The 26,568-nt window shown below is 35.6% G+C and overlaps 1 protein-coding gene across 3 annotated transcripts in view; it reads left to right on the plus strand.

Moving 5' to 3' along the window:
* Positions 1 to 26,568, plus strand: part of FBXL17 (F-box and leucine rich repeat protein 17) — a 536,693-nt gene that overhangs the window by 390,156 nt on the left and 119,969 nt on the right. The window contains exon 8 of one of the 3 annotated variants that reach the window (XM_017527158.2): positions 20,609 to 20,765. The exons of the other annotated variants lie outside the window; for them this stretch is intronic. Coding sequence (XP_017382647.1) covers positions 20,609 to 20,721 — 113 coding nt within the window. The 3' untranslated portion in view covers positions 20,722 to 20,765. Of the gene's footprint in view, positions 1 to 20,608; positions 20,766 to 26,568 lie in introns of those variants that run through there. 3 annotated transcript variants of the gene reach the window in all.

Below are 26,568 nucleotides of genomic sequence, written 5' to 3' on the forward strand. Positions count from 1 at the left end.
GGAAACTAACCTTAAGAAACTAAATTTCTGCTGGGCGTGGTGGCTTACGCCTGTAATCCCAGCACTTTGAGAGGCCAAGGTGGGTAGATCGCGAGGTCAGGAGATAGAGATCATCCTGGCTAACATGGTGAAACCCCATTTCGACTAAAAATACAAAAAAAAAAAAAAAGGAGCTGGGTGTGGTGGCATGCATCTGTAGTCCCAGTTACTTGGGAGACTGAGGCAGGAGAATAGCTTGAACCCAGGAGGTGGAGGCTGCAGTACCACTGCACTCCAGCATGGGTGACAGAGCAAGACTCCATCTCAAAAAAAAAAAAAAAAAAACAAATTTCCTTCTGTATTTTAGCCAAATAAATATATTTTTAATTTACTCAAATATTTAAGTATAGAGTAGTTAAATTCTGCCTTTTTATTATGAGAATTAATTTAAAACATTTAAAATGATGAAGCAATTTAATTAGGAATTAATTCCATTTTGCAGACATGGTTTTGACTTATTATGCTTTTATTAAAAACATAAAAACATTCCCATATCCTTCTTATTTCTCTGTTTGGAGTTTTTCTTTCCCTTAATTGGTTCAAAACTATTCAGTAGTTGAAGTTGTTATATATATATATGTATGTATGTATGTATGTGTGTGTGTGTACATATATAAATTACACAGCTAGCAAAGTCTTCTACCACATGTGAAGAGAATCTTTCTTTTTACCTTTAGGTTGTTTAGGGCTTGGCAGTCAACATTTTAATATTATTAGTTGCTTTGAAGTTTTGTTTCTGCAGATCAGTTTAATGAATATGTGCACAACTATTTAATAATTTCCTGTGTACATTGTAAATTAAAGGGAGCACAGGTGTGTTTAAATGTTTATCTATTGTGTAGGAGCACTTAGGATTCAAGGGCTTGTGCTGGATTCTATTTCACTAGCCAAATGCATTAAAATAATTTATTGTGCTATGTTTTTCTTTTTCTTTTCAACAAAATCATTTTTGCAAGATCTTTTAAAATGAATGTTGTTTTCATTGACGGAAAATTTCAAGAACAGAAGGTTGATTTAAATGCTTTTAACTAATCATTTAACATTAATGCACTGAATCATTGTGGAGATGCTGAAAGCAATTTAAGGTTCTGGCATATGATACTCTCTAGTGAGATTTTATTGTCTTGAGATTCTGGCATATCTATCTTAATACAAAGTTGAAGATAGAGTTTTTATTCGGTGTATGGATTACATTAGTATAGGATGTTATGAAATTTATTTTTCCATCAAGTGTATATATTAAATTTTAGCAGTAATCAGATATCCATTGTCATTTGTAAAATATTGTTATTGCTTCTGAGTGTGCCATCTAAGAATAGACTTGATTTTCCTTGGTAGAGTCTGAAACGAACAAACAGAAAAGGTGATTAACATGCAGCTCTAAATAGAATTGTTTTTTTATAGTACTGCTGCAAGGAACCTGTCTTCATCTTCTCCTTGCATACTTTTCATTACCAAGTGTACCCACATCTTTCTATTTTCACTCTAGCCTGGTGAAGGATTAGCAGCATGTGTATAAGAAGCTTCTGGTTAGACCAGAAGTCAGCTTATCTTCAGGGCTGCCAGGGTGAAGTTGTTATTGATATTATTATTCACATATGCATACACACAATAATAAAAACAAAGCAGTTTTCATTTATACAGCTTACTAGACACAACAAATCTAGAAGGGAGGAGGCATTATCCTCATTTTACAGATAAGAAAACAGGAATCCAGGAAAGTTAAGTAAATTGCCCAAGATTATACAGCTAGAAGTAAAACTCATTCACATAAACCTCTATTTCCAGGCTATCCTGATTTTTTCGTTTGGGAGGATTTCCTAGCTTCTATCCACCTTGTCTAGCCTTTCATTATCTCCTTTTACTGATTCTTAATTGGTATGTCCATTTGTTTCGTTGCCTTGACTGTGGTATAGGAATGCATCTCCACTTCAGAATGTTGAACAGATCACACTTAAGCACCAAAGACCATGTGTATTCACTTATCCATTCATTCAATCAACCAGGAAGTGTTTGTTGAGTATTTATCATGTGTAAAGACTTCTATATTTGGGGGAGCATAAAGATAAAAATAAATGCTTCCTTTTGCTTATAGCCTCTTTGAGAGCAAGGTCTGAGTTGTATCTGTGTTTGTGTGTGTGTGTGTGTGCGTGCGTGTGTTATTTAGAAATATGAGAATGAAGGGAAGAATTGCAAGAAACAGCTAAAAGAGTTGAAAGTGGCTGGCTTAGGGAAGTGTGGTTTGGGTATGTGGGGGCATACAGCACGAAACTGCTGGTTGTAGTTCACTTTAAAAATGTGTGTTTCTGTGTGTGTGTCTGTGTGGTGTGTATGTGGGTGGTGTGTATGTGTGTTTCTGACAAAAGTAAAAACAAAAATAAACAGATTTCAAAAAAGTATCCTACACTTTAGTAGAATGGCAGAGACATAGGGACAATGTTAGATATTTCAGAAACATAAGAGTCTTGCATGGCCAGTGCCTAAGATATGGAGGGTAAAAGGCATAATTCTCTCAATCTACAAATATTTGTCAGAGACCTAGTACTTGCCTATCCCTGTGCTAGATACTATGGACACAATGATAAAATATCATTATTCTTATCTTCATCCTACTCTATCTCAAACTAATCCTGGGGGCTATAGGCCTATATAATGTAATATGACAAGTGGGCTATATGATGATATGCATCTACCAGACACCTGGAAAGTATAGACAATGTCCTCCGAAGTCACCTGTGGCTGGCACTGATGGCAAGGAGAGATCACCAGCAGACATGGAGGGAGACAGGGGCAGGAGTGCTGCTCAAGCTTGGCCTGATTGGAAAGGGTGGGGTATTTGTCTTCAGTGTTTAGACTTCATGGTGGGGAATTATCTGAGATAAGAGTGGGAAAGGAGTTTGGAGTAAGGTGTTGTCAACCTTTTAACTCTGAGTTTAGACTCTATGCTATAAATGTTAGGAGTTATTGGAGATGTTTGAAGAGGCAAGTGTCAAATCAAATTTAATCTTGCAATGATAGAACTTTAGCAATGGTGTGGAGGATGGATTGCACAGAGAAGAGTTTCATGAAGAAACCAACAGTAAGGAAGATACTAGAGTACTTGAGGATGACAAATTTCAGGTTTCTCAGGATTTTGCTTTTGACTCTCTGACCTCAAAAATTTTAGGTACATATATGTTGAAATCTGGTATTCTAGTGATACCGTATCAGTATCACTATGTGTACTTAGAATTTATATTTATATATTAGAAATTTATTCAGAATATGTATATTTAGAATTAAGGTATTTAAATATTATCTCTGTAGATTATAAAATTAATGGCCAAAATATTTCAGGTAGCACTGTAACTTGCTAAATACCTATTGTTTAATATCACATGAACATCTGTGACTCAAAAAACAGTTTGCAAATGGAATTCTTAATGAAGTTTAACCCTTCATGTTTGAGTTGAAGAAAGTAATTGTTATGTATTGTCACTTGCCTAAAATGTCTTTGATTCTTATTGTTGGCCAACACTACCCAATGGAAATTTAATGGAAGTCACAAATGTGAGCTACATCTCTAATTTAAAATGTGCCAGTAGCCACATTGAAAACAGTGAAAAGAGACTGGTGAAATGTATTGTAATAATATACTTTATGTAATACAGTGAAATCAAAGTATTATTATTCCAGAATGCAATCAATTAAAAAATACTAATGAAATGTTTCACATTCTTTACTTATAGCAAGTCTTTGAAATTGGTTGTATATTTCACATCTATAACACATCTAAATTTGGGCTATCTGTGTTTCCAGTGCTCAGTAGCCATGTGTGTCTTTGGACAGGGTAGCTCTAGAATAACCTTCTGTAGTCTTAAAACCCCACTTCAGGGCTGGACACAGTGGCTCATGCATGTAATCCCAGCACTTTGGGAGGCCAAGGCGGGCAGATCACGAGGTCAGGAGTTCAAGACCAGCCTGATCAACATGGTGAAACCCCATCTCTACTAAAAAATACGTAAAAATTAGCTGGGCGTGGTGGCGCACGCCTGTAATTCCAGCTACTCCAGAGACTGAGGCAGGAGAATTGCTTGACCCTGGGAGACAGAGGTTGCAGTAAGCCAAGATCGTGCCACTGCACTCCAGCTTAGGTGACAGAGTGAGAATTCGTCTCAAAAATAAAACAAAACAAAAACCGTCCACTTCAGGATTCATTCTAAATTTATTGAAACAATAGAAAATGGCTGTCAATGTGGACTTTAGCGTCTTTCTTTGTGGCAAATATGCAAGCAGTCACTGAACGTGGATTTTATTTTGTTTATTGTCTTAGTGACTCAGGGTGTTGATTTATCCATCTAGTTAACAGACCTTAAGTTCACCTCCTATCTCATTCTTCTGAGGCTTTTCCTTTCTTTTTATAATCACATCCTTTTGTTCTCAGTCTTAGTCGCATTTATAAATAAAGCAGACTGTTCTTCTGACATCTTGGAAGGCAGACAGGAACATCAGACAGAGAAAGAAAAAGGAAACCATCTCCTTCATAACTGCTTGCCCTCTTTTAATGAAACCTATTTTATTTGATATGATAATGAATTCTTGAAATTGTTTTCAAGATGCCATCTCCTGAATACTCTTGGGTAATGAATAGTGAGAAGCACTGTTCCCTCATTATGATGCTTGGAGGGGTCTTGGACACCCATGTGGAGTAGAGCCACTGTAGAGAACATACATCTGAATTGCGGACTTTGCTGTATGACAAACTCCTGCAAATGATGACATGTTGCAGAATATCAGAGTTCAGCATTTCAATTTTACTTACAAGTTAGGATGGAGCAGAGAGACCAGCTCTAAGTATTTTGTTAGCAATTTACCATACATTGGATCCCTTAGCCTTCACAGTTATCAACCTTCAGTATCTGTATTATTAGTATTATACTGGTAAAGAAATATGCCCAGAGTATTTGCGTGTGTTGCCTACGGATACAATGTCAGTAGTAGAAACAGGATTTAAAACCAGATCTCACTGACCTTCCGCTACAATATACTGCCTGCTTAGATAAAAATCTTTCATCTCTGAACACTCCATGCTATAAGTTTTCAGGGGGCATGGTGCAAAGGGACCAGGAGACAATTTCCAGTCTCAGCCCTGATATTAACTGATTATAAGAACATGTACATATTCCTCAAATTCCCTCTAATATTTTACATCTGCATCTGTCACAGACAATGTGCTAAGAGTAGTGATGTTAAAAATTCAACCGTTTTTCCAGGAGAGGTACCATGATGAAATCAAATTCTGTCTGTCCTCCAAAATTACCGTCTGCTTAAAGAAGGTAGATATTTCAATGCTTTGGAGTCAAGCAGGCCTAACTTCAGAACCCAGCCTTGTGTCTTAATATCTGTGTGAAGACAAGCACATTATTTAGTCTCTCTGGATGTCAGTTTCTTCACTGTAAATTGAACTGTGGTAAAGAATCGATGAGAAAATATAGTAGATATATTTTATTCTTTCAGAGTTTTACTTGTAAAACATTTCTCATGTAAAAGTTAAATTATTAGTGTTGGGTGATGCACATTGGCTCATACCTGTAATTCCAGCACTTTAGGGCCCAAGTGGGCGGATCACCTGAGGTCAGGAGTTCTAGAGTAACCTGGTAAAACTCTGTCTCTACTAAAAATACAAAAATTAGCCAGGCATGGTAACGCACACCTGTGGTCTTAACTACTCAGGAGGCTGAGACATGAGAGTCACTTGAACCCAGAAGGTGGAGGTTGCAGTGAGTTGAGATCTTGCCACTGTACTCCAGCCTGGGTAACATAGGGAAACTGTCTCAAAAAGAAAAAAAAAAATAGTGTCATAGGAATTCAGAGAAAGACAAAGATAATTTAAGAGCTGGAGTGTTATCAGGGAAGATTTCAGAAAAAAATGAAAATTTAGACTGGTAGAGAAAGGAAGGAAGGACTTGGATAGGAAAACTCAGCAAGGCAGAGTGATGTTATATGAAACAAAGGGAAAAAATCAGGCATGGCATATATTAGGAAATTTGACATTTGTCGTGCTTTTTGAGCATTTATATATGATCAAGTTGCTGAGTTTTTAGTCATAAGCTAACCATAAAATTAAGTAGCTGCTTCTGCCTGAACATATAACTGTAGCTTAAAAAAAATAAAAAGAATGTATCTGTTGCGGTGGGTTGTCTTTTATAGACTCAGCTACTGCACTGTGCTTCATCAACTGGAGATTCTGATTTTTTGGGCTGCTTCATTGTCTCACTTTTCCATGTCTGTATTTTTCCATTTTTCATATTTGATGTCCTGAACTTTTACCTTCTTGTAGAATAACAGCTTTGTGCTTTGTATTAGGTTTCATAGAACTAATTTAAATGCTCATTGATTTAATACTATTTATTTAATTTATTTAATGTTATTTATTTTTATTTCATAACATTATTAAATGAGGCCAGATTACTTGAATTTCTAAGTATAAATTTCATGTATTTTTTTCCAAAATGAGTATTTTAAAGATACTGAATAAATTTATAAAAGCCTTCAGAAATTTGAGTTGATTTGGCTCTGGTTACATTGATACACATACACACACAAACAAACTCTTATGAAACTTTCGATTTTTTTTTCTTAAAAGTAAGAGAAAGTTTGTCTTCTCTCAGATAAGTCCCACTAGAATTAATGAAGACTGCATTCTGGGTTTTTGGTTCTTTTGGTTTGACTGATAGAGAGAGTTTAAATATCCTATATGAAAGAGTTCATTTAGCCATGTTTACCTCTCTTAATGGGAGCTAAGTCATATGCAAGATTATTCCAAATTCTTCAAACAGAATGTATTTTAAATAAATCAGGTTAAATAGGAAATAATTGGCTTCTAAAGCATTTAAATTAGAAGAATGACTTCTGTATTTTTATGTATTTATAAATGTGAAAATATTTTTCTAATATATAAAAATTAAACAACAGCAGAATGGTGTAGGCGATTCAGTGTTAAAATACCCTAGTACCATTTAAGTTCCTTTTCTGCTTTAAAAGTCTTTTTATTGATGTAAATATAGAGAAAATTGAACATCTATTATAAGCACACAGTTTGGAGAATCTTCACAAACTGAATACACTCTGTAACCAAAATTCAGATCAAGAAACAACATTTCTATTGTTGCCACAATGACCCATGACTCCAGTCATTGCCCTATCCTGAGGGTAACCGGTATCATTACTTTTAACAGCGTAGGTTAATATTAACTGCTTTTATACTTAAAAAAAAATTTTAAACATATATAACATTATAGAAATATCGGTATAGGTTTTTTTGTTTGTTTGTTTTCTTTTGTTTTGTTTTGACAGAGTCTCACTCTGTCTCCCAGGCTGGAGTGCAGTGGTGTGATCTTGGCTCACTGCAACCTCTGCCCCCACTGGGTTCAAGCAATTCTGCTGCCTCAGCCTCCCAAGTAGCTGGGATTACAGGCACCCACCACCATGCCCTGCTAATTATGGTATTTTTAGTAGAGATTGAGTTTCACCATCTTGTCCAGGCTGGTCTTGAACTCCTGACTTTGTGATCCACCTGCCTCAGCTTCCCAAAGTACTGGGATTACTTTGGTACTGGTGAGCCACTGTGCCTGGCCCATATATGCGTTATATAGTATGCTTATTGCCTTTTGTGTTTATTTTTTAAAATATGCAATTTTAATGCTATCTTCTGCCTGAAGATAATTTTTAATTAAATGCCTGTGGCCTCAGAAGGAGGGAAACAGATACATATGTGTGCACACATACACATACACAAAAGATTTTGCCTTACCACAAATTCTTCTGATTTAAAGCAATGTATTAGCAAGAAAACATATTATTAATGATAAGAAGAAAAAAAGGGAAACATTTTATTTAATTTTTTTTTAATATTTGGAATTATTTGGCACCAAAACAGAGGATTTTATTTTTAAACACAATATTTGTGATACCATGTCACTAGGCTTTAATGGAAATAAATTAGAAACTTCCTAGAATGGTAGAGGAGACAGTATGGCTTTCTGAATCAATATGTATTATGCCTTTTCCAAGCCTTCTTAATTAATGAAACAATTTTCACCTTAAAATTTTATTTTAAAATACATAGAATTAACCATAATTATAATTTTAATATGATTTTAACATTATTTTGAAAATCTTTATCAACTAATTCTAACTTTTTAACTTCTATACCACAGCCCTGATCGGAACACTATGAGGGGAATGTGTATTCTTAAGAAAAGGATGTTAGTCTGAAATGAGTTTGATCTGGTAGCATAGACCCTGTTCAAAAATTGTTTAGCTGGGTTATTATCAGATATAAATTTTGGTTTGCTACATGTTTTGTTTAGGCATTGCTATGACTTAATTATTGGGGCTAGCACCATGATACCAAGGAGTGTGATTTGACAGGGAAATTCCTGAAAAATGATAAAATGTATACCTTTTTTTAAAACTAAACATTATGTTTAAAGAAGATATCAGATGTAAAAATGGAAAACATTAGGAAAATGTATATTAGATTAAATATTTTGAGGAAAATATACGAAGTGTTCCTATTTGTTTAGGGCTTGGCTTTTAGATATGTGAAAAAGCAACTGCCTAGACTATTTATTGTTTAGTCAGCTAAATGTAAAAATGGAGGCTTCAGTGACATTCAACTTTCCTAATATATTAAAATGTCAGATAATCAAGTATTTAGTAGCTTTGCTTAGAACATGTTTGCATATGGTGATTGAATAAATCCCTGTATCTCTAAATTTTTACCTAATGATTTAATAAACTCACAAATTAGACATCAGAAATTCACATGGGTAAAGAATAATCACTCAGCATCTTACCATGCCAGTATGAGAATCTTTCTTTTTAGCCCTCACAGGCTTATAAAAGCATTAAGGCATGAGGAAAAAAGTTTTAGAAATGAGAAAAGTACAAGTGATAGGACTTAGAAAGGAAAAACAAAAGTGCAATAATTCTTATGCTGGTTAATGGCTTAATTAAATGACCCACCAGAATAATAGGACATGCTATTTGGTATTTGCTATAAAATAGTCGGTCAGTGTATTCATAAATCGGGGGAGTAGGTAGGTATATATAAAAAATACTTTTAGCTATGGGTTAATTGTTGCAGCTAAATGTTGGATACATGTAAGTTATTATACTATTTGTCTACTTTTATTTATGTTTAAAATTTTCCATGACAAAAAAGTTTTTAAAATGTGTGCCTCAAAGCACACTTAGAACTGACCTAAATAATTCTTCCTGTTTCAGTGACACAAGTGGCATCAGTTGCCTTTTTTATCATGTAGAAGGACAAAGGGGAAAATCTGCCTAGTAATGGCATGTTTTTCACATTACATAAATAATGACAGAAATTGGAAGAATTATAGCCTTTTTTATATGTCTTTCTCAGGGCTAACGTTTTTCTGATTGTAGTTCCAGTTTCGAGGAGTCAAAGTATTTTTTTCTGATACAGTGAATTAGAAAATTTCGCTTTGTTCTGTGTTTAATACTATACTTTTCATGTTAGATCAGGGTATTTGGTTAGTGATATGTTTTATTTGCATAATAGAAAGTTAGTTCCATCCTAGTTTGACTAAATCTATTGATCATTAAATTCTGTAAAGAGAGGCAATTTGTACCTGTTTCTTATTTATCATAAAGAAAATCCCAACATTAAATGGTCATCTGCCTGCCCTAATTTTACATTTTTAAAAGTCATTTTACACACACACACAATTAATATTATATAGGTTATAATTATATATTATATATAATTAATATGTATGTGTGTGTACATATGTAATTTTTATCTCAATATGTTAGATGTGAACAGGCAAAAGTCATATTTCATTTGTCGTCTCACTTCATTTGGAAGAAATTCTGCTACTCATTTAAGCAATTAGTTTTTATTTTATTAAATACTGTGATTAAATCTTTCAACCTTAAGCAATGGAATGATATGCTAAGATATTTTAAAGAAGATTTTATATAGGGTACCCCTGAAAATAAATTATGTTGACTCCTCATTTTCCAAGCTGTTGAAACGATATTATAAAACAGCAGATAAACCATGCAGAATTGTTCTTCTCCCAGCATAAGCAGTATTTAAATACCAAAGATAGAAAGAGATAAAATAGCAAGAGAAACTTAGATCTGAAAGAGCAGGTTATTTCTGGGGAATAGGAAGGGTGCATGTAGCCAGTTTGCAAACTGTAGTGGCCACCCTTTCTCTCTGTTGTAGCCCTGCTGGGCAAGAACACAGTAACTTGCAAGGCCAACACAATCTTCCCTCCTGACACTCCAAAACCAATATAGGCTCTAAATATAGTAGAAGAGAAACAGTCTCAAAGGAGAAAGGGAATGGAGTGAAGCAGTAGAGAAAAACTATGAGCATGGTATGAGCTCTTTTAATTATAAGGAACTAAGAAACAGCGACTCAGTCAGGCCACCTCTTCCCACCTTAACCCCAACCCCCAAAAGAGCATGTACTTATAAGAAGGCAAATAATCAGGTGTGAAACTGAAGAGCTGTAGGGAACTAAAGCAGCTCTCTTGTTGGTTTCTTCTCATGAGGGCGCTGCTGCATTCAGTATCTCCTCAGTTTTCTCCAAACTTCTCAGCATCGAATGGAGCTAGTCCCCTGCCCCTGTAACCACTGAAAGTTCTTATCCCTTCTAGCTTGAGTTGTCCATCTTTAAGACTGCCCATATCTTTATCTTTCTGCAGGTACAGTAACAGTGATCTAACCAGGACATTTTGACACTACCCCTACACTTTTCTGTTTCCTTTTTGATGATGCCACACATCAGTGTTAGCTCAGAGCCTCTGTAACTAGCCCTTTTCAAATAAAAACAAAAGATTTTAACTAGTGGGCTACAGTCTTGGTCCTGGCATCATTCTGAGAGTCGATGTTTATTATAAGGATAAAATTAGATGGTTATTAAGTGGTACTTCGCCTCCAGAAGTCTGAGACTGAGACAAATCCTGCCAGTCTCTGAAAAGATGCATACACAAGATACCATGAGATGGGTTCCCTGGGGGCAGAGACCTTGTCTTTCATGTTTCTGTTTGGATCTTCTGTTGCTTAGCAGTTTGCCAAATAAGACTAACGTTACTTCTTATATTAAATAATTATTCATAATAGTAACTACTGTTTATTGAGCACTGCCAGCCCTTTTTAAGGGTTTCACATTTATTAACAATTAATTCTCACAACTCTTCTGCTAGGGATTTATTATTAGTTATTATTGTTATTAGTTCCATTTTTACAGGTAAGAAAGCTAAGGCACAGATAAATAGCCTGCCCAAAGTAATGCAGTTTTTAAGTGATGAAGCCAGAATTCAGATTTATAGAGAACTTTAGAGCTTGCTCTAATCATTATTCACTTAATAATCAATTAATACATGAATAAATGATAATAACTATTTTTTTATGCCAAAGCTAATGCAGAGCTCTAATTTTAAAAACATGGTGTCCTTCTGTCTTCAGGACCAAATGAGTTTCTGCTCCTAAACATTAATCTTATAATTAGTAACTCTGTTGAAATAAAAAGCCCTACCCATCCGTACTATCCCAGATCTTGTCTCCTTTGGGCAATAGCTCCAGCTCTATATGCCCCAGCTGAAAGTAGAGGGATGTTAGGGAGCTTGAAGTTCCTGACTAGTCTCCTGTCACAGGAGGATGCCAGCAGAAAGGAACAGCCACAGTAAAGAAAAGCTCTTACCTCTTTTGAAAGTTTCATCCCTAGAACATGTTGCTCAGCTACCATCCCAGAATCCAGTTTCAGATCTGCACTCCTCCTCCTATGAGAGAAATGAAACGGGGTTAGGGGAAGAGAAGAAAAGAACTTCACAGCTTTCTTCTGGAGCCCAGCAGTGTGATCCTTTTTGTATAGAAATCCTGGAACAGTTCCAATCAGTAAACCTGGTGGAGAAATTAACCAGTTTTATATTTGTATTAATTTAGGAAGTCACAATATGTCTTTATTATTTATCTAGAAATATTTCAAGCTGCAAATACACCCTTATTTAGATATTCTGATGAAAACACCTTCTTGGGAAATGTAAATTAGCACAGCAACTATGGAAAATAGTATAGCGCTTCCCAAAAAAACTAAAAATAGAACTACCATATGATCCAGCAATCCGATGGCTAGGTATATATCCAAGAGGAAGGAAATCAGTTTATTGAAGAGATATCTGCGCTTCTATTACTGCTACAGCACTATTCACAGTAACCAAAATATAGGATTAACCTGTGCCCATCAACGGCTGAATGGATGAAGGAAATGTGGTACATATTCACAATGGAATATTATTCAGCCATAAAAAAGAATGAAATCCCATTATTTGCAGAAACATTGTTGGAACTGGAGGACATTATGTTAGGTGAAGTAAACCAGGCACAGAAAGACAAATATCACATGATCTTATTCATATGTGGGAACTAAAAAAAATTCATTTCATAGAGGTAGAGAGTAGAATGGTGGTCACCAGAGATTGGGATGGGGGCAGTCAGAGATGAAGAGAGATTGGTTAATGGGTACAAAATACATTAAAATGGACGGAGTAAGTTGTAGTGTTTGATAGCATAGTAGGACAACTATAGTTAACAACAATTTATTGTATATTTCAAAATAGCTAGAAGAGAAGATTTGGAATACTCCCAACACAAAGAAATGGTAAATGTTTGAGGTGATGAATATCTCAATTACCATGACTTAATCATTGTGCATTATATGTATTTATCAAAATGTCACCTGTTCCCCATAAATATATACAATTATTATGTGTCAATAAAAAGAGAAAAAAGAAAATGAAGACATCCCATGGGCAAATAGACATATGAGTTAAAGTAATCATTTGGGATTATGCTCTTCATTATCAGGTATTATTAAGAGTTGGCCTCTTTTTACAAGATTCTTTCTTGGCAATTTTCATTGCTATGAGAAAATTTTGCCTTGGAGTTAAATTCCAGGGTGGGCAGTTACTTGGATTAAGCTAAACAAAACATCAGATCATCATGCACTTATTCATTTTTAATTAATGGACCAAGAAATGTAAAGATAGCACTATATCTATCATAAAAGAATTTCATCCTTTTAATTCACTTAAGCAAGATTTTTACATTTAAAAACTAATCATCCAAATTTGATCTATTATCAATAGAACCCATTATTTGGATCTTTGACATTTCACTTATGTGGTAAATAATATTTAATTTAAATGCATTGCCTTTATTTTAATGGAATGATTTATTTAGTCCTTTGCAAAAATACTACTTCTAAAAGTAGAGAAAGGACTATTTGTAACAGCCTATATTTTCAACTCATATCAAATTTTCAGTGCTCTAAAGGTGTTGATTTTGCTTATGAAAGTGTTAGCACTCTGTATGACATCTTCAAGAGAAGATGATTGAAAAAAAAATTTTTTAATTGCAAAAGTGGAGGGAAAGTGTTGACCAGTAAGTTCCCAGATTAATCTGTTTCTGCAGTGGAAAAAAAAAAAAAGTGGTAATGAATTGAAAGGCGCTATCTTTTGAGACTCTTAGATATAGAATTACTTAGTTTGACTAATCACAGAACTCAGGATGTTGTAACAGTATTATACACAGGATATATTTGAAGAGGACTGCTGAATATTTCGTTATTTGATCTTTATTATTTTAATCATATTTTTAAAAAGAAGAAATACATTAAAATTGAGAAAACCTGATGATATTCTTGTTTTTATTGGTGATTTAAAATTATCATTGGTAGTTTTTGTGTGTTCATTTTCAAGCATATCTGTATAAAAATAAATAAAACAGTACTCTCTTTTAAACAATATTTTGACATAAATATTTAACTAATTTACAAAATAATCCTCTCAGCTATCAGCACTCAATTCAATTTCATCTAATACGTCCTGTGATGAATTCAACATGGCCAAAGAATTATATTTTATTATTAAAATGGTATAGATTTTTCATTGTTTGGCCTGACCAGAGCTTCTCACTCAATCCTAACAGTATTAAAAAACTCTTTTCCAGTTTTCTTATACCCAACCAGGGTTTTCGTAGCGTCTATTCAACATGCGCTAAATTACACTAAATTTCTTGGTTTTGAATATCTTTATTGTAAACATCAATTAAAAATAGTAGACAAGATTTTCATGAAGAGATTTTATCTTCTGGGCACACAATATGCAAATAGCATGAGCAAGGCTTATGCCAGGCCACCCATTGCAACTATCTTACTAGATGAACGTCTTGAGCCGCTCAGCACTTTTCATTCACCTGAAAAAAACTGAAATATTTATGAAGGAGTACAAGTATGAACTTACAAAAAGTGCCTAACTCAACAAGTTTCATTCTGCAAGTGATAGTCTTTATTATTTTAAAATAAAAATCTTATTTTCAAGATAGGTTTTAGCACCAGGGAGGAAAAATTCATTCATCTGCCTGACCATTATGAATCTGAAATTTTTTTATGAAAAGGTGATTGTTGGTTAAAAAATTAAGCAACAACAGGTGTGAGAAGCTGAAATACATATTCCTTATGTGGTTTTGGTTTTTGAAGATCAGTTAGAAAATATGTTAATGCTACATTTTAAAAATAATCAAAGGGCTGTACAGAAAAGATAACTCAATTGTATGTGCCATCTTATAAATTCCCTCTCTTCTGTTTTCCCCTCTCTTCTCAAATGAGCTAGTTCATTTTCAGCCATTCTTCTATAAATCCTGTTGCTCAAAAATGTATAAAGGTTTATAAAAGTATGTGACATTTTGTCCTGAGTTTATTAGTATTTTCAACTTAAGGTGTCAATAAATATCTATAAAAATTTGGAAACTACAGAGGCATTAAAATTAGAAAAAGAATTGATCAACCAAATAAATATAGTTTTTCCACAATTTATCTTCCAAGTTAAAATTGCGTTTTTTGTTAATGTTTCCACCCTCAAATCTGATTCTTAGAATAAATTTTTAAATTTTCAGTGACTAATGACTTTGAAAATTGTCCTTATAAATAGGGCTGCATATTTTTGTCACTCTACTAATCAGAAATGTATAGTGCACTATTGTAAAATATGCTTTTTTTTTAAATGAGAATATCGAGTTCTCGTTAAAATAATTTGAATAAAATATAATTTAAAAGAATATTCTACTTTAACCTTACAATTTTAAGTGATGTGATTTAGGTCTTTTTAAACAGTTTACTTGGTTTTAGTAAGTGTCCTTGTTATTTTCAAGAGATAAGGAAGATAGGACACATTGGGATTTGAATTCTATAGTATAAATGAAGATACTTGCAATCTTATTCATATTGCAAACAAAAGGATTAATATACGTTAATATAAATTCTGTTAGGCTTGTATTATGTTGTTCTAACCTTTGATTAAATTGCTTTTTTCTTTATATTTAATCTTATAATTTTTCTTAGCCTTAAAAAGATTAATTTGTGATGGTTAACATCATTTGTGTTATAAGTCAAACATGCTAACAAAAGAATTCTCTTAGAATAATTGTTTTATGTCAGGTTTTCTTATGTTATCTTTGTTATGGTTGGCATAACAAGGCAAGAAGTGTATTTATCAGTATAAAAAACTTAAACCTGTATTAGACATTAAAATACCTACTTCAGCTACAGATATGGGTTATCTCGTAAATTTATTATGGTTGGCTGTATAGCTTAGATTCAGTTACTGATGATCTAGTAGATTATATATCTAGTCAAAAGAGTAACTTATTTTAGTCACATATAATATTATTATAATTTTCTAAGTTGTTAGGTTTTGTGTCTTTAAACTGTTTTTTATAATGGAATTTTTCAAACATTAGCAATAGTCTGCAGAAGACTATAATGAAACCCTGTATACATAGCCCAGCTTTAACATCACCAGTAGACAGCTAAACTTGTTTCATCTGCACTCTCACCTTCCCTGCTCTCTTCCCACACACTGGGTTATTTTGATGCAAATCCAAGAGAGATTATGACTTGTTTAAAATTAGCAATCTGTATTTATAAATAGTTGACCATTTGCCTCTTGCTTGATGTTATTGCTTTTTGACAAGTAGAAAACATTAAGAGTTCCTTTTGGAATAGTTGCCAAAGTTTAATATGAGATCATTCAGATGTATATGAATCATAACAAAGGTGAGAAAAGAGGTATGTGGATATAGATGACCTGATAAAATGATCAAAGTTATTTTATACTATGTTTTGCAGCAGTGTAGAAGAAAATGAAGTAAACAGGAGACTAAGAAGGTCCACTTAGGGCAATCTGAAAATACACATCATAGGCACAGAGAGAATAGATATCAAACTCTGACAAGCTTTCAACAGAAAAGACAGAGTGTTCTCCAAGGTAATCCTGGAATAACTACACAGTCTGCAGCACCTCCACTGAACTTTTAGCTTTCTCTTAAGACACTTGGCCACATGCCATATCAGCCGATGCCAGCAGTACAAGGACTAATCATCCTAAGATGTGGCATGCTCTGAAGGTGCATATAATTCTTTCAAAAACTGAAATAGGATCACAAGACTGAGGCATCTATTTCCAATTAATTTGGTCACAGGAGTTTATCTGTCATCTTTGTTCTGTCACAGCAGTTTGTGGTAAACCTGCTTCACATGGATTATCAAATATTAAGAACAGTGGATTGCAGAATCTTCCCCCCAGTCAGTTCCTATTTTGTCACTTTTGGTTTAAAGTAGATGAATCTAGCCATGGGTTTAAAAACGAACTTGACATTTTCAAACTTCCATGAAAAGGAATTGGTCAAACTTCTGGCACAATGACATAGTAGGTTATTGTATACACCATACTAATTCATTCTGATTTTCTACAAAAGATAGGTATAAAGTTTTTACTCTAGAAAAGTATACGCAACTTCAACAAAAATACTCTTGTGCTTTTTGCCCCAAAATGCACATATAAGGATTCTATGCATAGAATCCTTATTGTGTGCCAAAATGAATGATAGTTTTCTGAATAGTATTTCTCAATATTTAAATATATCTTATCTATCTTAAAAGCATAAAAAATTATTTTTTCCTCTGTGGTCATATAATTCCAATGCCAAACAAGTGGGAATTTAGATGGCATGGTAGCCATTTTTAATTTTTATTTGACTTTGGTTCAGTGGTTTTTAGTCTATTTTGGTTGCAAGAAACAAAGCCATGCTTGGGTTTGAGCAAGTAAAGGGAGAGGACATTAGAAGGATGCAGTGTATGCTATAGGAAGTAGGTCACAGGAACTCGTAGGCATTCAGGAACCGAAGTTGTGTAGCTGGCTTACTATACCCTGGAACTAGATCCTGAGTAACCTTGCGGACCTCATCAGCATCAGCACGGGAGACTAGATCTTTGTTAATATTGTCATTCCAACAATATGTGCTCACTTGTTAATAGTAATATACTCTGTATGAATTTTGTAAAAACGTTGTACAATCTGTTACAAATTGACATAATTTAATACCTTGAAACTTTAGGGAGATGGAAATGGGACTGTGATTCTTGGACGTGTTTTAAATATCTGAGCTTACCTTTATAATAGCTGTGGAAAGTTACTAATATTACCTCTATATAACTTGTCCAATTTGGTGCAACCATCTCATAAGGGGAAAAGCTGAAAATAAAAATCTTACCAATACTAACCCCCCAGTCCAAGCTTGCTCACTTGATAGTCTGCCTGTGATAGAAATTATAAGTATATAAAGAATACAAAAATATAGGAAGACTTATAAAAATCACTTATGTTTAAGGAGCAGAGGTGGTGACCCCATTTCCTTTTTTTTTTTTTTTTTTTTTTTCTGGATGTCTTTTTCTTCACTGCAAAACACATAAAACCAATCCAGGACACCCTCTCCACCTTTGTTTTCACTGTGTCCTCTTCTTCCTGTCTCCCTTCCTCTGTTATTCCCTACAATGCCCAATCTCTTCCATTTCTATTTCTGATGTGTGTTAATGAAGGTGGAGTATGACGCATCTACCCAAAATAATTTGGGGAATACAGTAAATATGCCAGTTTCCAGTCTGCTCCGGACTTCACCCTCCTCTCCCGGCTTAGGTGTTCTAACATTCTTATCGTTAGAAGCACTTCTTTGGGATAGACCCAAGAGGATATGGTTTTATTCTCTGAATTTCTGGTAAATTTGTGTCAGTTTTTTGGAGAGAAGTTCCCCATCAACCATATCCCTCTCTCTCTTTGCCATCTCAGTATTTTTTTTTAATGAAGTTTGTTCCTTGTTATGCAAAAGACAAAGAATACTGGGCTCAGTGGCTCATGCTGGTAATCTCAGCACTTTGGGAGGCTGAGGTGGGAGGATCACTTGAGTTCAGGAGTTTGAGACCAGCCTGGGCAACATAGCAAGACCTCATCTCTACTAAAGAAAAAAAAAATTAACTCAGCATGGTGACACACACCTGTAATCCTAGCTACTCAGGGCACTGAGGCAGGAAGATCACTTGAGCTTGGGAGATCGAGGCTTCAGTGAACTATGATCCTGCCATAGAGTGAGACACATACCTCAAATAAAACACAACAAAACAAAACAAAAACTGATAGCATGCAGCTTCGAGGAAACAGCAGTGCAACACCACATCTCGATAAGGACATAGCATCAAAGAAAAGTCAAGTCCAGCTCAGATAGAGAGAATAAGACTTCTATAAATTAATAAGAAAGGGGAGAAGCAGAGGCTGACTGAAGGAGCTAGAAAACCAGGGTGGGTGTGGGGGGGAAGAATGACTTATAATGGATTGCTAAGAAAATTTTAGCTATTTCCCTAGCTTTTATTCTGAGAACAACCTTATAGGTGTGTTCCCTACGGCCAAACGTAGCAGTGGGGCATGAGAGGAGCACTGTGGTCAGATCCAGGAAGTGTGCAAACCATTCCTTTTGTTTCCAATCTCAAGACTTGATTATAATGAAAATGCTGCGAGACCCTTAATTATGAAAGTACAACAGGGCATTAATATAATTCATCACCTGTTAGAAAGAGCACTTGTGGGCTATTTACTAGAAATCTATTAAATATGACATGAAGATAGATTGCACTCCATTTCTTAACATGACATTATAATCAGGATGTATGCTCAGTAAAATGGTTTATAGAACTCCTGTCTGTGTGTCCTATCAATTAACCTAAAATGTGCATAAGTGAAGTGTAGCTAAGCAGTACCTTTAGCAAATGGATGCATTTTTTTTCTCTGGTTCTCGGTAGAGGAAAGTTTCATTTTGAAATATCATTGTTTTTATAGCAAGTTCATTGCTGTGTTTTTTTGAAAGTATTGAGCAAAAGCATAATAAAGCAAAGAGTACTCACCTCATAGTTCTATTACTGAATATTGAAGGATTTGTTTTTAAATGAACCTGGTACATTTCCTTGACATCCTAATATAAAAGCCTTTTGTGTAGATAAGGTCAATACTGATGGCCCAGTACTGTAATCCTGTAAAGTATGCCTGATGTACCTTATAGTACAATTATCCTTTCCAGCTTTCAGTTTACAAGTGAAAGAAAATTTATTTATGTACTAAAAACAAGACTCTCTTTTACTTTAAGTGGAGAGTACTGTATATTCAAATATCTTTTATCTTTGTGCTTAAGATTCATCTTGCCTCATTTTTAACCTTAAGATATCGTATGAAATTTCCCTCATTAAGTTATCATTATGTTAATAGTTAGATCTCTACTCTTTGAGACTCCATATTATATTAGAAATGTTGCACAGTGAAGTAGCAATCATGTATAATATTGTTCACAATCAGCCTTAGATTAGACCTCTTTGTACATTTTTCTGTAATAAAATTACATTCATAGTTTTATCCATAGGGAGGCATTGTGTTTTCAGCCGTAATGAAGAGAAATGGTAAAAGAGGTAAACCAGCATGGTGGGGTAAAAAATTCAGGTAGATGTGGCTCTAGAATCAATGCTGTTTTTACTTACTGTGTTTGTTCATTGGTTTTTCTCCCCTCCGCATGCTGGCAAGAATATCAAGGAGAATGTTTTTCTTGTATAATGTTCCCTGCCCTTGTGCCATAATTTTTTGTTGGATTTTAAAACAGAAACTGCAAAAGCCAACTGAGATTTCTTTAAAGAGAAAATACTTTCTTCTGGGCAGAACAGAGAAGTGTTCTGTGAGACCAGTGGGACACTCGAAGCGGAATGCAGTGGGTGGGTGATGATGACCTCGTCAGTCCTTCCTACACCATTGCCTGTCCTGACTGAGCAGCTTCCCACCTCTGCTCTTTCTGTTCTGCTCCAGTAAGAGGCTACTCCTCTAGCAAAATCTCTATGCTGTGGAAATGGAGAGGAGCACTGACCCACGGTTGTGGTCACTCCATGTAAACATCCTCCTAGGTATATCCGAGACCAGCACAGATGTGCAGAAACAGTAAAGAAAAAAATGTTAGGCTGTTACCAGATTTCTGGCTTACGAGGCCTTTAGCTTTGAACAGGATCCAGTCCATAAGATTCATTTCCACTCCTGGCTCTCCATGTACTCTTAGCCTTATCTCCAACTTCTATCTAGCATGGACACTTGCTCAAGCCATGCTGGGCTCCTCCTTACTCTCCCTTCAGTGTCTACCCTCAGCCCAGTTTCTGCGACCTTGCCTGTGCCTCAGATGCCCTCCCACTTACCCTCACAATTATATCTCGTCTCCTGTCTGAATTATAAGCTCCCTGATGACTGAGAAGCACTTACCCACTTTTGTATCCCTCCCAGAATTTAATACAGGATATTGTACTAAGTAGACATAGTAAATAGCTGTTGTCTTTAAAAAATATTATTGGCCAGTTGTGGTGGCTGATGCCTGTAATCTCAGCACTTTGGGAAGCTGAGGTGAGTGGATTACTTGAGCCCAGGAGTTCAAAACCAGCCTGGACAACATGGTGAAACCATGCCCTACCAAAAATACAATAATTAGTTGGGTGTGGTGGCATGAGCCTGTAGACCCAGCTGGGTTGTGGAGGGAAGTTTTCTTGAGCCCAGGAGGTCCAGGCTGCAGTGAGCCATGATTGCACCACTGCATTCCAGCCTGGGTGACAGCAAGATCCTGTCTCAAAAAAAAAAAAAAAAACCATATGTATGTGTATATATATATAAAGTAAAATTTGTGGAGGGTTTTAGATCTATATTACCTGTAGGGTTAAGTTAATTGAAGGGTAGTCATGACAACTCTTTAAATAGAAAGATGATTATTTTATGCCTTCTCAGTCTTTTCTAGGCCAAACTTCATCAAGTCCTTTTATCATTTTGTTCATAAGAAGATTTTCACCATTCTAGGTCCCTTACTACTTTACTTTAGCTGTAGTTTTCTCTCTATAACTTCTGCAAAATGAAATTGGAAGCTCTCTCCCTTTAAAAATTCCTGATAATGCAATTTAAGATCTTTTTAGTTCATTCAACAGTCACATCCTACGTAGGTTCATACTGAGCATGTGGTCAGGTGACACCTCATGGTCTATTTCAAATAAATGACTATTTCTGCCATCAACAAAAAAAGGATTAAATTTAAAGATTTGTCAGAACATACCAGATGCATTTACATTTAAAACCAAAACCGTTCTTGTTAAGGATTATTTATTTATTTCTTAAATCTCTTTTCCTTTTCTTCATATACTTAGAATATAAGCAAACAGAATGTATTTCTTGAAATATAAAGGCATGAAAATAATCCTTCCAGTTTGTTTTGTTGTATCAGATGCATCTAAAATTGATGTTCTCTGAAGGATCACTCAGGATTCATGATGAATACTTGTTCAAATAAACAATAAAAGTCCTAGTTAGATGTCAGTCCCATAATAGAAATGGTCATTACCAATAATCAGGCCCCTATAATAGATTTGTACTCTTTTAGAGAATACCACGTTTGCTGCCTCATTTCTAGAGGGGGCTTGTGAGAGAATCAGTGCCTGAAGTCACAGCTGTCACACTCTGGAGTCTCAGCAAGGGATGCTGGCTTAGAGAACCAGCTTTCCAAAGGGTCAAGGAAGCAGAAACTGATTTCTCACACACCATTCATTATGCAATTTAACTAACATAACAAATGCCAAATAATTGCTGGCACTAATGGGTAGGTAGATGTTTACTTTGTGTGGTTACCATGGATTCCTTTAACATTGGTGGGCCTGCTGTGATTGAAATGCTGGAACTTTAAGGAAATAGTAATGATATGATTAGCTTGACTCAATAATCTGAACAGGATTTATTTATCCAAAAGATGACTGAAACTGTATTATAACCAACTTGCTTTGATTTAACATATTATTCTATTCTATGGGAATTGTTTCAGTATTACGTAATTCCATTTAATCCAAGGAGACATGTATATATTTTATGTGTAAAGCTTATTGAGCTATTCAGTTTATTGACTTATACATAAAGTTTATAGCACTCTTAATATGTGTCAGGAACTGGAATAACCATTTCACATACATTATCTCATTTAATCTTCACAAGGCCTAATTGTCCCCATTTTACAGTTAGAAAACTGAGATAGAAGTTAACTTGACAATGATTCCACATCTGGTAAGACCCAGAATTTAAACTCTATTTGGCCCCAGAACCTATGTTTCAGCCCTTACATGTGGTTCTGTAATCCCCCAACAAGTGCTTTCTGCTCCCCTGCACAAACAAAACCATTTCACTGAGACTGTGGTATTGCAGTAAAGAAAGAGTTTAATTAACATGGGGCTAGTCACATGCGAGACAACAGAGTTGTTACTTAAATCTCAAATATTCAGCCAGTCTTTCTGAAGACTTGGGGGTTAGGGTTTTTCCAAGGACAGTTTGGTGGGCAGTAGGGTAGGGAATGGGGAATGTTGATTGGTTGAGAATGAAATGATAGCATTGTGGAAAATGGTCCTCATGCACTGAGTCATCCTTTCGGTCAGGTCCGTAGACAGATTGAGTCACAAGTTGTAGGTCCAGGTGGAATCAGTCAGTGGCCAGAAATGTAAAAGTCTGAAAAAACATCTCAAAAGGTCAATTTTAGGCTCTACAATAGGGATATTATCTACAGGAGTAATGGGGAAGTTACAAATCTCCTGACCTCTGGAACAATGACTGGATATCATTTAACTGCAAATATACCTTAGCAGAATTCAGCCCCTTTCATAATTCTAAGCTTGTGGCCTTTCATTAGTTTTACAAAGCAGTTTCAGCCCCCGAACAAGGAGTGGGAGCAGTTTCAGGGAGGGTCTGTTATCATCCTTGCTTCAAAGTTAAACTATAAACTATATATCCTCCCATTGTTAATTTGGCCTACACCCAGGATTGAGTGAAGGCAGCCAGCCTGTTTGGCTAAAAGTAAGATGGGGTCAGCCATGTTAGATTTCTCTCACTGTCATAATTTTTGCAAAGGCAGTTTCAGTCCTCTATCCAGCAGTATCAACATTACCTGGACACTGAGAAATGCAAATTCCTGGGCCCCACTACAGCCTGATTGAATGAGAAACTCTGGGAATGGGACCCATCAACCTGTTTTAACAAGCCCTACAGGTTATTCTGATCATGCTACATAATGTTTGAGATCATGGACTTCCACTGTTCCCTTGTCAGGCCTGGGTCTCCAGCTAGCTTTCCTAACCTACATCTGCCCAGACAGCTGCAGCTGATTTCTGGCTTTCACATCCCATCCCCGCAGTCCTTCCTTTCATCACGTTCCTGTCTTTAATGAACCCAGCCATACAAGAGATATTATTTATGTTTATTCAAAGAACAAACTATGAGCTGGATTTCTTGAACAAGCACTTTATCTAGTCATTATCTGATGAAAGTTATGAACTTCCTGCCCAGAGAAGTGCACATTGTGTGTGTCTATGTAGAATGTGTTCATCGTGTTTGCCTGGAGCCAATCCATTGAAAGTCCATAGATTCCAGGTGAAGACTCTCAGGCAGTGACTATAAAGAATGCCAAGATTACATCCAAGACCTATACATGCCCCTCACAGCAACAATAATAGCAGCTCACCTCTGTTCATTAGCGTTTTTCTAGAAAACAGTCTTGCCTCTGACAGTTATCTATGTGTGAACTTAAGCAAGACTCACCTTTTGGGAGCCCCAGTTTTTTTCTCTGTAAAATAGGAGTAATAATACCAACCTTGCAAGATTGTTGAAAGTTTAGCAATAATAAATGTAAAGTTCCTAGCATTTTATAATAGTGTACTCATTAAATGGTGTGTATGTTCCTTATCATTTGGAAATTACAGACAATTTCAAAGAAAATAAATGATAACCTATAAATAAAATAACTCAGAGATAATAACAATTTAACAATTGCTTCTCATTTTAAAAGCAAATTTGGAATATATGCAATTTACTAAACCCTAAACAGTTCTTTGCTAACCGTCTCAGAAAGAATTATCTCCAGTGAATAATTTAGTGTAATACATGAACAAGTCTTAGCTCCTGCTTGCCTATACCTAACCAGATATTTTTGTCCCGTAATAGTGGCAAGGGATAAGCATATTTTTAGTTTTAATTTGGTACTTAAATGGCAGACATTTCCAACCCTATTCTCCAGTCCCAAACCAACCCAATCACATATATGAGCTTGGAAAGAGAGAAGGGAGTGAAAGTGAATGGGATTTAAAATGTGTCTCATTGTCGTAGTTTATTCTAATACTTATAATTTCCCCTCAACCCCTGTGAGACTAGAATCAGCTGTCTTTTATCTCTAGCTTATATGGCTTGAGACCTTAGTTTAAACACTATTTATTAATATACTGGAGTCTGTGATGAATGTAATTGTCTTATCCTTTTTTTCTCCAATTGATTCTATAACATGAAATGTCCCAAAAAGCAGGAGAAAAAAATCATGTCATTAAAGCATTTTAAAAAAGTGAAATGTGTTTTTTTTCTACTCATATCTCACATGGTTGGTTCTTCATTGTTGTTTAGAACAGGCATCACCAAATAGTAAAACTGCAAGCCCAAACTAGACAATCATGGGAAGTCATAGGCAGACAATTCCTGCCTTCGGGTTTCTGCTGCCAGTATCACCACCACTCAGTCTTTGCCTTTATGACTCCTGAGTGAGAAAGGGCAGGATCCTTTTTTTCTTCCTTTTTGTACATTATCTAAGTCTGTATAAAATTAACAGATTGGTCAGGCGCAGTGGCTCACGCCTATAATCCCAGCACTTTGGGAGGCTGAGGCAGGCAAATCACAAAGTCGGGAGTTCGAGACCAGCCTGGCCAATATGGTGAAACCCCATCTCCTCTAAAAATACAAAAATTAGCTGAGCATGGTGGTGTGTGCCTGTAGTCCCAGCTACTCGGGAGACTGAGGCAGAAGAATCACTTGAACCCGGGAAGCGGAGGTTGCGGTGAGCCGAGATTGTACCACTGTACTCCAGCCTGGGTGACAGAGCGAGACTCCGTCTCAACAACAACAAAATATTAACAAATCTACCCAATAACTATTTGTTGACTGAATATTATATGTTAGCTTCAAATAATCATAGCAATTCAAATAATTTATTTCCTCCCTATTTCAGACATTTTTATACCTACTTCAATAATTGTTATTTTAAGGGAAATCCAGGGATGAGATGAAAAATTGCAGATAGAAAATCCTAGATTCTTCTGGTTTTGTAATACTTATAATGTTCTTTATACTTCTTTAAACCAGTAGAGATAAGACAGACTTTTAGGCTCATGCCTGTAATCCCAGCACTTTGGGAGGCCAAGGCTGGCAGATCACGAGGTCAGGAGGTCGAGACCATCCTGGCCAGCATGGTGAAACCCAGTCTGTACTGTACTAAAATACAAAAAATTAGTCGGGCGTGGTGGCACGCGCCTGTGAGTCCCAGCTACTTGGGAAGCAGAGGCAGGGGAATTGCTTGAACCTGGGAGGTGGAGGTTGCAGTGAACTCAGATTTTGCCACTGCACTCTAGCCTGGTGACAGTGTGAGACTCAGTCTCAAAAAAAAAAAAAAAAAAAAAAAAACAAAGAACCCTCTAATTATCGTAATAAAAGCAAAGTGTCAAATTTGCATGTAGTTTGGTTTAGATTCCAAGCATCCTCTTTTTTCTTTGGATTTCCAGGATTCTTTGTGTCTTGTTGAAGAAAACACTAAATTCATCCTTCCCATTTAAATTCATAAGTCAAATTCTACTAATCCTAATGCCATTACAATGAAAACCATATTATTTTTCTTATCTAAATACCAGGCAGCTGGGTGTGGTGGCTCACATCTATAATCGCAGCACTTTGAGAGGCTGAGGCAGAGGGAGCACGAGGTCAGGAGATTAAGACCATCCTGGCTAACATGATGAAACCCTGTCTCAGGCAGGAGAATCACTTGAACCTGTGGGGTGGAAGTTGCAAGTGAGGGAAGATCACTCCACTGCACTCCAGCATGGGTGACAAAGCAAGACTCCATCTCTAAATCAACAAATAAATAAATAAATCCCAGGCAATGATACCTTTATTTCAGGTACTCTTTTAATGTAATAGATTGTGCCAAAACAAATTTTAAGAACATATTCATTTTAAAAGATTTCACCTACATCTTTAATCTTGAATACTGTAT

The sequence above is a fragment of the Cebus imitator genome, unplaced genomic scaffold (assembly GCF_001604975.1).
Source record: "Cebus imitator isolate Cc_AM_T3 unplaced genomic scaffold, Cebus_imitator-1.0 Scaffold46, whole genome shotgun sequence".
NCBI classification, from domain to species: Eukaryota; Metazoa; Chordata; class Mammalia; order Primates; family Cebidae; genus Cebus; species Cebus imitator.